The 12,282-nt window shown below is 44.8% G+C and overlaps 1 protein-coding gene across 3 annotated transcripts; it reads right to left on the reverse strand.

Moving 5' to 3' along the window:
* Positions 1 to 1,824: 1,824 nt before the first annotated feature.
* On the reverse strand, positions 1,825 to 10,670 carry c1ql4a (complement component 1, q subcomponent-like 4). 3 transcript variants are annotated; one of them, XM_078092025.1, is made up of 5 exons: positions 10,344 to 10,670; positions 9,958 to 10,017; positions 9,658 to 9,790; positions 8,872 to 9,542; positions 1,825 to 3,053 (listed from the first exon to the last, which is right to left on the reverse strand). In XM_078092025.1, exons 3-5 carry the CDS (start codon positions 9,725 to 9,727, stop codon positions 2,874 to 2,876), a joined length of 921 nt encoding a protein of 306 aa, XP_077948151.1. In that variant the 5' UTR covers positions 9,728 to 9,790; positions 9,958 to 10,017; positions 10,344 to 10,670; the 3' UTR covers positions 1,825 to 2,873. The 3 variants fall into 3 exon arrangements, with proteins under 3 accessions (XP_077948151.1, XP_077948156.1, XP_077948160.1); XM_078092030.1 differs by lacking the exons at positions 9,958 to 10,017; positions 10,344 to 10,670 and having other exon boundaries at positions 9,658 to 9,861; XM_078092034.1 differs by lacking the exons at positions 9,658 to 9,790; positions 9,958 to 10,017; positions 10,344 to 10,670 and having other exon boundaries at positions 8,872 to 9,550.
* Between the last annotated feature and the right edge of the window lie 1,612 nt (positions 10,671 to 12,282).

Below are 12,282 nucleotides of genomic sequence, written 5' to 3' on the forward strand. Positions count from 1 at the left end.
GATTTTAAATAGAATTAATGTAAGCCATGGTGCTCAATATAGTCTTTTAATGGCTGTCTACGGCCTTTTCATAGCTTATTTGTTGCCATTGTTTATGGACATTACAAAGTCAAAACTAACCGAATTAATATTCACTTGGTAATTCTCTGTTGGTGTGCTTTTAATTCTTAAGGAATGATTCTATGACAAAATACTGATTTATGAGCAGTAGGCTGTTTGGGGGCTTCCTGACCTTTTCTTTCCCTCACAAGCAGCCACAACTATTTCCTCATTAGTGTGGGGGAGTCAGGAGGGTGTCATAGTCCACTGCTGGATAGCTTGTCCACTAATTACTCTGTGTGCGTGTGTGTGTGGTCGATGGAAGTCAAGGCTATTGATTATTTGAATCCTCCTATTTGTGAGTCTGTGATCCTCGTGGCTCTGCATTCGACGGGGGAATCGCTAATGGGCCTCGGCGCAGCCTGTCTCAGACCTCTCCCCGTCCAATTAACTTTCAACTGGAATCTGCCAGTGGAGGGAGCCCAGGGCCGGAGCCGGGCAGCGCTCGGGCTTCATCCCCCTTCCTCCGCTCAGGAGCAACAGATCCACCAAATCCTCCACGGCTACAACGCTGTCCGCTCTCCTCTCTAATTAGATGGTGTGCTTTTTGCCAGAGATCCGACAGGTATTTCAGAATCATTTTCTTTAGCACGGAGATGACGTCTCTTTAAGGAAGTGATTCTATTGGAGATTTGGATTGCTTAAATTAACCGGTGACATTAAGTAGAAAACAAACACATTAAAATTATAAGATCTGCCTTTAATTTTATACCACATATAATTGTAGTTTACGAGCAGTGTTCGGTGAATGTTTAATATAAAATCAACAGCAGATCCAATACAGGGTCGGTTCTTTAATGCCATATGTAATAAATTACAATTGTACTATAAATCTAAGGACTAAATGTATTAAAACCATTTGATTGAAATAGAGGCCTAACCGTGAGTTAGTTTAAAAAATATCCACCTTGTATATTCGGTACCTTCTTTTAATGGGATTTGTTTTTAAATTCACCTATAATACTATTGGCACACTGACAAACACACCAACATGATGACTAACTGTCAGACGGTTGATTGAAAATTAATCATAAATCTGTTGCCAAAATGTCTCCTCATGGATAAAGAAAGTCAAATATTTTTCAGGATCCAGCTTGCTCAAATGAAAGGATTTGCATCTTTCTAAAGGCATTAAGCTGCATGTCTTTGAGCGACAAAACAAGACGTTAGAAACCTTTCACTCTGGAAAATGTTCATCACATGGTTGTCATTTTGTAGACTTTTTAATCAATAATTAATGGAACTTAGTAATTGATAAAGTTCTGTTTTTAATTTCCCGTAGCCTTGTAGATATACTTTATCTATTCAAAGAGAGCGAGCACCGAGAGCTAAACCGTTTCTGTCAAGCGTCATCCATCAAACACTGAATCTATTTGGTTTGTTTGTAAAACTGATTATATGCAAGTTTAACTTACATCGGCAGGAGTTTGCAGACCCACGGTGTATTATGTGCAAAGATCAAAGTAGCAGTATTAATGTTTGTTTTAAGTGTCTTAACGCGTATTGGAAATCCATGTTGAGGCGGAGATGGCTGCGGGCAGACAGTAGTGATCTCAGCTGTAAGTCCACTATGTGTCATGTATCCAATTCTCCAGTTAGCCCAAGTGGTCACTCCAAATAAAACTGAACAAAGGTCTGCTTCTATTTATGAAGATTTATTATGACAACACGTGTCTTTATTCAGCCCTGACCACCCCGCCAAAAACAACGCCAAGAACACAGACGTGGTAGTTATAGATATTTTTAATAGCAGGCCTATTCAACGTACCTGTTGGCCCAATCCAGGATTACTGTGTCAATACATATGATGATAATTTGACAGGGTCTCTAAAAAATAAGGTAATAAGTAAATATGGCAGTGTGATTCCAGTAATATATTGTACAACATTTAATGTAACTAAAACACTACAGCTGTTACTCTTCAATGCCTCATTATACAACAATATCTATCCACTCAGTACTGACCACACACACACACACACACACACACACTTTCTATTGTCAGTAGTGCACTTGGCACTTCATCACACAAGTGTCATCCATGAAATGTCTTCTAATATGTTTTGTTTTGTCTTGCTGTGATATCCTGCATCACGATGGGAAGAGAGAGAGACTTCTAACCTCTGTGTTTATTCAGATGGCCTAGTTTTGATCAGCATGGCCCCGAGGCAGGATGAAGCACAACAGGGATTTCCTTTCAACTGGTGTAATTCACTTAAGGGAATAACACATTTCACAATGACGAGTTGCGAAACGTCGGCCACTTTATCCGAAGTCGTTGGAACGACGAGCCGAAATGTGTAAGATAAAGTGCAATACTGCCAATGGGGCCTATTATTGCATTGAAAATAATAATATTCTGATGATTTATTGTTATATTGTAGTTCTCACAATGTCAGTTAATGTGGAACACACAAAATAATTTTAGATATTTCCAAGCCGGAGTGTGCAATGCTATGTGCACCAATACTCTACATCTTCTGCTATTCATATTTGCACAAAAGGTGCCGGTAGTGAGAGTTGCTGGCTCAAAATCACGCTACTCGACTTAGACTGTCACTCGGTACGCTCTTGTGTTGTAATCTCACTATGCCTGTGTGTGTGTGTGTGTGTGTGTGTGTGTGTGTGTGTGTACATATTCTCATCTGTCCAAGTAGGAACTGAGCGTCTGCATACCTGTGTATCGTGCATTGATTTGCATACGTACGTGTGTGTTAGTGCGGTTGTGTTTAAGTGTGTGTTGGTGAACCGGTCTCCATCAGGAAGGATTCCATTCAGTCCGGGTAGATGAGGAAACCGGAGAAGGTGCTATACTTGTTTGTGTTCCCTCCGTGGACCTTCCCTCCGTCCAGCTGCACACACACCTCGTCGCCCACGTCCAAATGCAGGATCACACTGTTGGAGGCGTAGTCGTAATTCTGATCGGCATCCTGAGCGATGGCGCTGGCTCTTACCTGTCGCCCGCGGAGGACAAACGCATCGACAATTAGAACATGAAGGAAACCGGACAAACACTCGCAAAGGTCACCGTCACTTACTCAACAGCTCAACAGCATTCCTTTATCACTACGTGCGCTTCTCAGGCCGGCTCATCATCAATTATTGACAGCCTTCGAAATGAGACACTCGTACATATGACATCACCTCTGCATTCATGCTGGATAAACTCATGGATTGTGACCTGTGACCCCCCCCCCGCCCCAAAGGTCGGACTGAGAACACAACCGCTCTGGCTGTTATTGATCAGCCGGTGCTCACAGCTGGGCCGACGATGGGGATGTGATTGGGTTGTGGAGATAAGCGGAATCATTGGGGGCAACAGGTCGTCCACGGGGGGGAACTGGCTCAGCCGAGAAACAGCATCACTATCTATTGACCTGTTGCTGGTGATGCTGCGGCCGGTTCAGTATGCATGATATTGAGTTGCTATGCCGAAGCCAGACAGTTTCACATTTGCATGCTGTGCGTGGGTTCGTTGTTATTGACCCAGCAGCAGTGGATCTCTACTTATTTGTTAGCACATTTAATTAGGTTTACTCATCGTGGACGTTTAAGCACACATGCTTGGATTGCAACATACCAAGATTATATTACTGATTTATATCGCGTTTTTAATAAATAGGGTGTGTAGATAAGAAATAAAAGGGTAATTGTACATTGGGTTTCTGTCCTAAATCCCTCCAATGTGTTATGTATCAATAACTCTGATGGAGCAGCTCGAATCGCCAGATATTTGTCAGCCGGCGGCGGGCCTTGTGTCCGGCTCCGTGTCCATCCACGGTGGGAGCGCTCCATTCGTGTCAGCAGCCAGACGAGACACTCACGTCTTCATGACAGCCAAAGAATATGATCTGCAGCTCAACAACCGTGGTGTCGTTCCCATCACCTCACTCCCCCCGACGGAGCAGGCATCAATTTGAAAACAGTCAATCGCCGAGCAACACGGCACGAATTACTGTCACAGAAAAGGTGTGCGCTCATCCCTGTGCACCTATCCGTTTGGCCGTTGCCAATGGGAGCTCTCCTTAGATGGAATGCATGCTGGTGACCAGTGGTTAAGCGTGTCCCTGTCCAGGCTAAAACAGATTTATTACAGAGGAGTCGATCTCTTGAGGCGTCTCAGCTAAATAACTGCACATTCAAACCGACCACAGCGAGTGTTATACTACCACAACGACTACTCTTGTTGTGTTAGATTTAAGATTCTCTATCAGTCCACGTTATCCGTGTTTCAAATCACGATGAGATGTGTGGAATGTAGAGATGCTCATCACACTTGTGTCCTAGACATTAATCTACTCTTCTTTGCTAGATGGTAATTTAGTTCAGAGACACAAAATGACCAAAATGGACCTTGTGTGTGGACACCACATTGACACTACAAGTTGACCAATAAATCAAATGATTTGATCACTTCATGAACATATTTGTGTTCTGTGACTTCCTTCTCATCAATGTCAGTGTGTGGATGGTATTGTTTTCACCTCATGTGTGTCATCTACTCAAGTGGTTTTGAGTTCATTTTGTCACTTTGTTAGCGTAGCATCTGTGCGAGGGGCCGAACGGCTCATAGATATAGAGGAACATCAAGTATTGATAATTAGTTATATAATCAGAGCCATATTGTTCTTATTTTATTTTGGCTACCCTTGTGTTAAAAAGGGGAGCCCAATTAGTATAACCAAACAATGAACATCTACTCTTCTTCGGCCCCGTGGACCATCTCTCAAAAAGCGACACCAATCCATTGTCATCTGAAAAGGTTATATTGTGGTTCAGCTTGACATATGTAGTGACAGCCAATATCAAATTTGCATCTGTGGCTGCCGCTGACAGCTATGGTGTTGTTGTGACTTCCTCTTGACACGAGGCATATGTCATCCTGCTCATTAGTTTATCCAAAAAGTGTAACCCAGGGAGATGTAGGGAGATACCCCCCCCCCCCCCTCCCTCCAACCCCCCTTCAGGTCTTTTCGGATTCTCTTGACTTAATGCATGAAGGCGTTGCTGAACACTCACACCAGAGAATAAAATACATCAGTCAGTATGGATGTCACTTTGCCAATATGCCGTCTGCGAATCGGTGCTCCAGCCGATGCTCCTGCGTGTGAAGGAATAGCGCGAGCCGTCCATTAATGCAGACAGACGGACGGACGGGAGCGACAGAGCCGTCGTGGGATTAGGACAGGGAGCCGACGGAGGAGACGGATACGGCTGGAGGACACGGCCTGATCCGTGTGAACCAGGCGGCACGCTGTGCTGATCCTGGAGCTTGAAGGGCTGTGAGCCGTGAGGCAGGAGCCCCCGGGGTTTGCCTGTGGCTGTCTCTGTCTCTGCCTTTCATTATAGGACCTACAGTAAACACGCCCGGGAGCAGAGGGGGCCACAGGCAAGGAGGATGGGAATAAGGGGGGAGGGGTGGGGGGGCAAGAGGCGTGGGCAGCAGCCGCAGTGTCGTTGGATGGACGAAAAAGAGAGGAAGAAACAAAAACAACAACAAAGACCAAAGGGGTTCAGGAAGGGGGGGAGGGGGGGAGGGGGGCATAGAGCAACAGACTGATCAAGCGAGGCTATTTTGTGAGGCCGGTGAGATGTGAGGGGGGGGGGCGGGGGGGTATATGAAGCCTTGTTTTTATCCGTGGGTCTGTGCTCCACTGGTAATAAAACTGACAAGATGCATTCACTGTGATATACGGACCTCTTAGAGTGGAGACAATAGAAAAGTAGCTGTTAAACTTACCTAAGGGACTCCAGCACATTGCAGGAGGGCTGAGGACGTGTGTGTGGAGTAGGGGGGGGGGGGGGGGGGGTGTTTGTGGGAATGAAATATTTATTGGAGAGGCTTTCCTTCTCCTTTGGGAGGCCGGGGATTACGCGGCGACAAGCAACTGTAGCATTGAAGCGTACCTTAGATTGCTATTACCTGCCAGTGTTACAGTCTGGAGGCTGCTTCGCCACGATGGTAAAAACCTTCGGACAGTGTGAAATTGGTGGACTTATTTGAATTACGTGTTTCACGTGGGGCGCGTTTGGATATTTATTCCGATCTCTTATGGACAGAGAGACAATTTCTTGTCTGATTTATCTTTATCAGAACAAACTCTGTTATACATCCAACACTTTCCCCAGCGCTGAGGCTAATTATATTTCATCTGCAGCACATCTATGTCTCCGTGGTGGGAAAGTTAATACAGGTACCGGCCATTACAGCAAGTGATGACATTTTAACACTACTGTGGGAAATAACTTGACCTTTGCCTGAGCTATTAAAAGACTCTGGTGAAAAGAAATGAGGGAGAAATTAAATGGGAGCTGAGCCAGTATCTATTTGTCTGCATGTTACATTGAAATAAGAACACGTATTACAGATTTACACTGATGCATTAGGGGAATATAAACAGCTCCCCTACCAGTTAATGAGGAAAAAGGAAGGGATTGTTGAGATGGAACGCATGACGTATTACCAACTTTCATAGCATCGAGCATGCTATCATTAGCATAGACGGTCATAATAACACTCGCCACCCACCTGGAATGCTAGGCAGCATAACTCGTATATCCTTGACAGTGATTTAGGAATATAGTGGTTGAACAAATGCATGATAGCAGTGGCACCAATCATAAATGAATGATTGGAACTATTTGTTTAGAGTGATGCTAAATGAATATTAAAATACTCAGTATTATAATGATGTATGAATGCATCATCTTTAGAAACTGGGTAATCAGATCTGGCAGTTTGGGCCTTCTGTTCACTAACTATGCATTGAACATTTCAAATGTGTCAATGGGATGGAACAACGGAAAGCAAACCTCTGCATGATACATTTGAATTGTGCTGTAAGTCCATTACTATTGCATTACGAACGTCAAAAAACAACTAAAACGTTAACCTATTCAATCACAAATCCCTAACTCTGAAACACTATCATGATGTCTTGTGGAAGTTAGATTGAAGTCTGAGCAGGTAAGCTTCAGCGAGGAGGGATTTAGTAAAGGTAATAGGAATTGGATATCCTATCGAAGCCTTGGCACACGTAGCGCATCCTGACATTACGTCATACCACACTTATATCGCACACGTCCAAGACCCACGGCGTGTGCCTGTTTATTTATTAGCAAAGATACAGGAGTTGCAATAATTCCTGGAGGAAAGCTATTGTTTCCCAGAATTCGTTAAATCGCACTTCACATTTCACACTATCCGCAAACAGGTGTTTAAATACAGTTCGTAAATCAATCGTCTCTCTTTCTCTGGTCGACCTTGATCGCTTGTCAAGCCGAGGCGCGTTGAGTGGGTGTCCATTGGTCATCATGCCTGATCTCATCCCGGCCTTCACCGGCAGCCTCCCCGATGCCTCGTCTAGCAGCCCACTGTCTCCACACCTCCATTAAGTCATCTATCTTCCTCTGCTCCACCCCTGATCTTCCCATCAACTCACTTGTCTTGTTTTTGCGATTCACTGTCTCAGGCGGAGTCGGACGCCTATGCTTTTCTATGTCATGTCAAGTCTCTTGTGTTTCACTCATTCTCGCTGAACAAATCCTGGAAAGAAACCCAACGTTGCAAATCACCGTATCTGTTGGGGTGTAAAAGTTATGACTCGAGTGGGTAGGGAATTTGGCGAAATAGTTGCGATGGCCATCCTTCTTTATTGGGTTTAAAAATGAAATCAGCAGGCAGAAAAAGTATCATAGCTCAAGCGCTTCATGGCACATATTATCAGCCGGGGGCTCTGTTTGTTTAGATCCTTGTTAGATGAGAGCTACACAACCGAAATATTTAAGACAGCCACCTGAAAGGTGTCAGATAGACCCGCTGAGAGTTGAAAGGAAAAGGTATTTAATGGAGAATCTATGAGCGAGCTTGGGAGGGGATAAGGAAAGGAAAGCACAGCGGGTTCTAATTTAAAATGTAAAATTATTGAGCAGGTTTGGAAGACTTGAATATTAATACAAGACATTAAGCAGGCAGCCTTAAACAAATATTCATCTTTGTTGCACCAAATGAGATAGAAATGTATTAAATGTATCTTATTTACAACTGTCAGATGAAAGCATACAGTATGTAGTAGCCTTTATTGGGCCCTGTGCACGGCCAAAGAGTTCTGGGAACATTTCATGTCTAGAAAAGAAGGTCTGAGCAGTTTGAGAGTATTTGCATTTGAAGTCCTTGATAAATTTCTGAATGTAAAAAAACAAAACAACTTGAAGAGTGTTTCCTGAATTTAGAGTCCTCTGATAAAATCCCTGTGATTTATCCCACGTCTTCTCTCCTCTCCCCCCCGTCAGCCCGTGTGTCTTTAATTAGTGTCTGGGGAACGAGCTAGTGGATGAGCGGACTGTCAATTTTACATTAACTATTTATTTAGCTGGGATGTAAACTGACTGGACCTCGTATGCTGACGGACATTTCTCCTGTGCTCTTTTGCACTTCTGTTTAGGCGATAATCAAGCTCTGTGTATGATACTCACTAATTAGACTGTTCCTTTTGGCAGCGGCTTGTCATTTAGCCGAAGCGCGTATGAGAATGCAAATATCCCTACCTGGGGTTTTTAGACTGTATAGCATGGATTTCCCTTAATGAGGAGAAAAGATTGCTCCGTCCTTCTTTGACCGTCCTGTTGCCACCTGCTAAGTGGAATGTGCTCCGAATATGAGGAGCTCAATGTTACTGAGGTGCACGTGAGTCAATGGTCACGCAGGACGGTCCACACACACACACACACGTGCACGTCTGCATGCAGGCAAACACAAACACATTTACTTACCAGTCCGTTCTTTTTCAGGTCTGCCCACATGCTGGTTCCGTCACCCCCTCTCATTAAAACATGGTAGGTGAAGAAGTAGATGCCCGGCAGGGGGCAGGTGAACTTGCCTGTGCTGGGCTCATAGTAGTTACCTACGTTGGTCACCACGTCATCAAACTTCAGCACTTCACTTCCCTCGTGCTGCTTGCGTAGCCCTGCGTAAAAGGCAATTTTGGGAGTGTAGAGTGAGGGTGAATAGCCACCGGGACCTGGACCCGCAGGCCCCTGTGGCCCTGGTTTGCCGGGCTCTCCGGGGGGTCCACGTGCTCCTTGGGGGCCGGGGATCCCTGGAGGCCCACGGAAACCAGACTTGAGCTTCTTCCCCGAGTAGTCCTGCGGCGGGGGGGACACGGCCGTCAGCTCCTGGCCGGGCTGAGACGTGGCGTAGGGGTCGCAAACCATCCTGCAGCTGCCAAGCATTTCAAAATGGCTTCCTGCATTTTCGGTGTTCCCCCCTTTGGTTGTGTGGACAAGAAGGGGAATGGCCACCAGCAGTATTAGAACCATGGCCACACCTACAGCAGCTCCAATGACGCGTTTCCTGCGGCTGAGCCGCGAAGCGGCCAGCGTCAGGAAGTCCTCTTCCCCCTTGGCTGGAATGGTGCCGGCCAGGATGAAGCCTCTCCGAGGACCTCTTTGGTGTAAAGAGGTGTAGAAGGATGTGGAGGGGAGTGGAAGGAAAGCTCTGTGTCACTGATAAAATTGGTATTTCTCAGATGTGTGGTGACTCAATACAAAAAAACACACCAAATAACGTCTTGTTCAAATGTCCTTTGACTTCCCTCGTTGTCCTCCGGTCCGGTTTATTTCTTAGCATCAGATGGAAACCATGTCTGCCACTGAGAGGGTTGTTGTAGAAGCCAAGCTTATTAGAAGAATGCTGAAATGGGAGATGGTGCCAAATTCACCGTATTTAGGAGTCGGGGTATAATTTAAAAGAAAATCAAAGAAAATTCATATTTCAGGCCCCTTCAATGTTTCAATTAATGCCATGATTAATTCAGGGACAAGTTCAGGGATCAAATATTTCTTCCTGACACAACTCACATGTAACCGTCCACACCAATAACACTTTTTAATGCATTCCTCCACTGGCTATATCTGCATCTGAAAAATAGAGCAAAGACAGTACAGACTCCTTAAATTGCTTTAATGTTATTTTAGATACGTAATTATTTAACTGTGATATAATTGCAATCATTCAAAGAATGTTTCAGATCAAATGATGACGACACAAATCTAAAAAGCTATGTCTTCAATAAAAAAGTTATTCATGTTTTTAACTTTAACTAGGTAAAATAAAAGAATAATTTCATTTAGTTTTATTGTGTTTCTTGTCATGTAAATTTAAAATACGTGAGGGTCGACAATGCACCATAAACATGTTTCCGGTTGAATTTTAAAAGAGTAAAATAAAAAGACAGAAAACTCACCATCTGCATTATGAAGCAAAATAAATCTGTTGAAGCAGATAAAAAATATATATTCTGTTAATCCGTTCAGTCCACGTTCCACCAAAAGCGACACCAGCACTTTCAACGCGGAGCCGCGGAGCCGACGGGCGCTGCCAGCAAAGTGATGAGAGTTTCTTAATCTGCCGCTAAATCCCCTCGTTTATTTCCTGGCAGAGAGAGAATGCGAGTTAAAATGCCCCCAACTTCAAAGAAAAATACAAAACACCAGTTAGAACACTTTGGAGCAATTCCGAAATGCGCGACCCGCAGCACGCAGACGCTCTCATCCAGAGTGACTGTGACAATGTCGCTTATCGCGGTGAGCTCCATGGGCAGCCCTCGTCGACACCTGTTAGCTCTCCCCCATCCCTCCCTCCCTCTCTCTCTCTCTCTCTCTCTCTCTCTCTCTCTCTCTCTCTCTCTGTCTCTCTCTGTCTCTCTCTCTCTCTCTCTCTCTCGCCTCCTTTTACATTACACTTTTTTTGTTGCCACATTGGGATTTAACAGATGTCCCGTCTGCATCTTGTTATCCATGACATTCACCTGTTGTTGGGGGACAAACTCCTTAGCAAGAGCGAATGTTTGAAGAGTCACGGAACGCAGGCAGATGTTTTCCTCTGGCGGAGGAGGGAGTACACTGGACACGGTGAGTAAAAAGATGCCTCGGCGGGGTGGGTGAGGCATGGAGGGGGAGACACTAAATGTTCCCCAGACCATTGTGTGTGTGTCTGTGTGTGTGACTTGGATCCCACAGTTATAAAGCCTCATTAGTGAGACACCCTGCCCCACATGCGGTGCTGCTCCTTTTCCTTCACCTAAAAACCTTACACACAAACACAATGCTACTGCACACACACACACACACACACACACACACACACACACACACAGAGACGTGGCATGGACGAGCCATTTGTGCACCATTAGTAAAGACCTCGTTTGGTATTGTTGAACCACTCGCTGTCGCAGCGAACGGAGGGAGATGGTGTGATGCCATGTGAACTAAAATGTCTCCTGATCACCTTCCATTTCAGTTACATCTTGGGTGGACTTTTGACTCATATCACCAATTCCTCAGAGGTTTGCGTCACCTGTCTGACTCGCCCAATCGCCGCTCTGTGAGTTTTAAAGTTTGATGACTGAAGCACTGGGGGCGCCGGAGGAATGGGTCTACATATTTGATGAGACACTTTTTATTAACACCACCTCTTGGACCTCTCTCTCCTCAGATATGATGACTGCTGTCTGGCCATGTAGGATCAACAGACCCGATCCCACCGGATAGCTCATCGGTTGTTCGTGTCAGGCAATTGCACACCGCCTCCGTTTACCAATCGTGTGGTTTTAGCGTACAAAGATTGTTGAGGTGACAACATTGAACAATGCCGAGATGATCGATCGCTGCCCCTCCTGCGAAGGAAAAGATTAGCAAGAATAAAACTCTGAGAAGCAACCTTTTCTCTCATGAGTCTTTCCACCAGCAAGGGAAAGTTTGGGGCCCGTGATATGTGCTTTGGGGTTAGAGTTGAGATGGGGGTGTCGGTCATTCGGTCCCACTAGAACAGTGCTCAGAGCGCCGGGGAGATAATCAGTGCCAACAGTCAGAGGCAATATGCTCAGGATTGGATTTTTAAAGCCTGTTAAAATATTACTGAGGGGATTAATATTCAAATATGTGCATGTCTTTCAGCTGTCTGTCTCCCTTTCTCCCTATTCTCTTCATGATTTGTTCCCTTCAGTATTCACACGCGGCAAAATTTCAACATTATGTTGATGAAAGGTCTTTTTTAAGTTTATTGTGCCACTTGACTTAACTTTTGACTCACACATTCTCCACTGTCACTAATAGAAAACGGGCCATTGGGGAATCAGTACTGGGCTTTTTGAATAATCAGTTTGTTTAATAATTCATTTCATA

The sequence above is a fragment of the Gasterosteus aculeatus genome, chromosome 2 (genome assembly GCF_964276395.1).
Source record: "Gasterosteus aculeatus chromosome 2, fGasAcu3.hap1.1, whole genome shotgun sequence".
In the NCBI taxonomy this organism is placed as follows: domain Eukaryota; kingdom Metazoa; phylum Chordata; class Actinopteri; order Perciformes; family Gasterosteidae; genus Gasterosteus; species Gasterosteus aculeatus.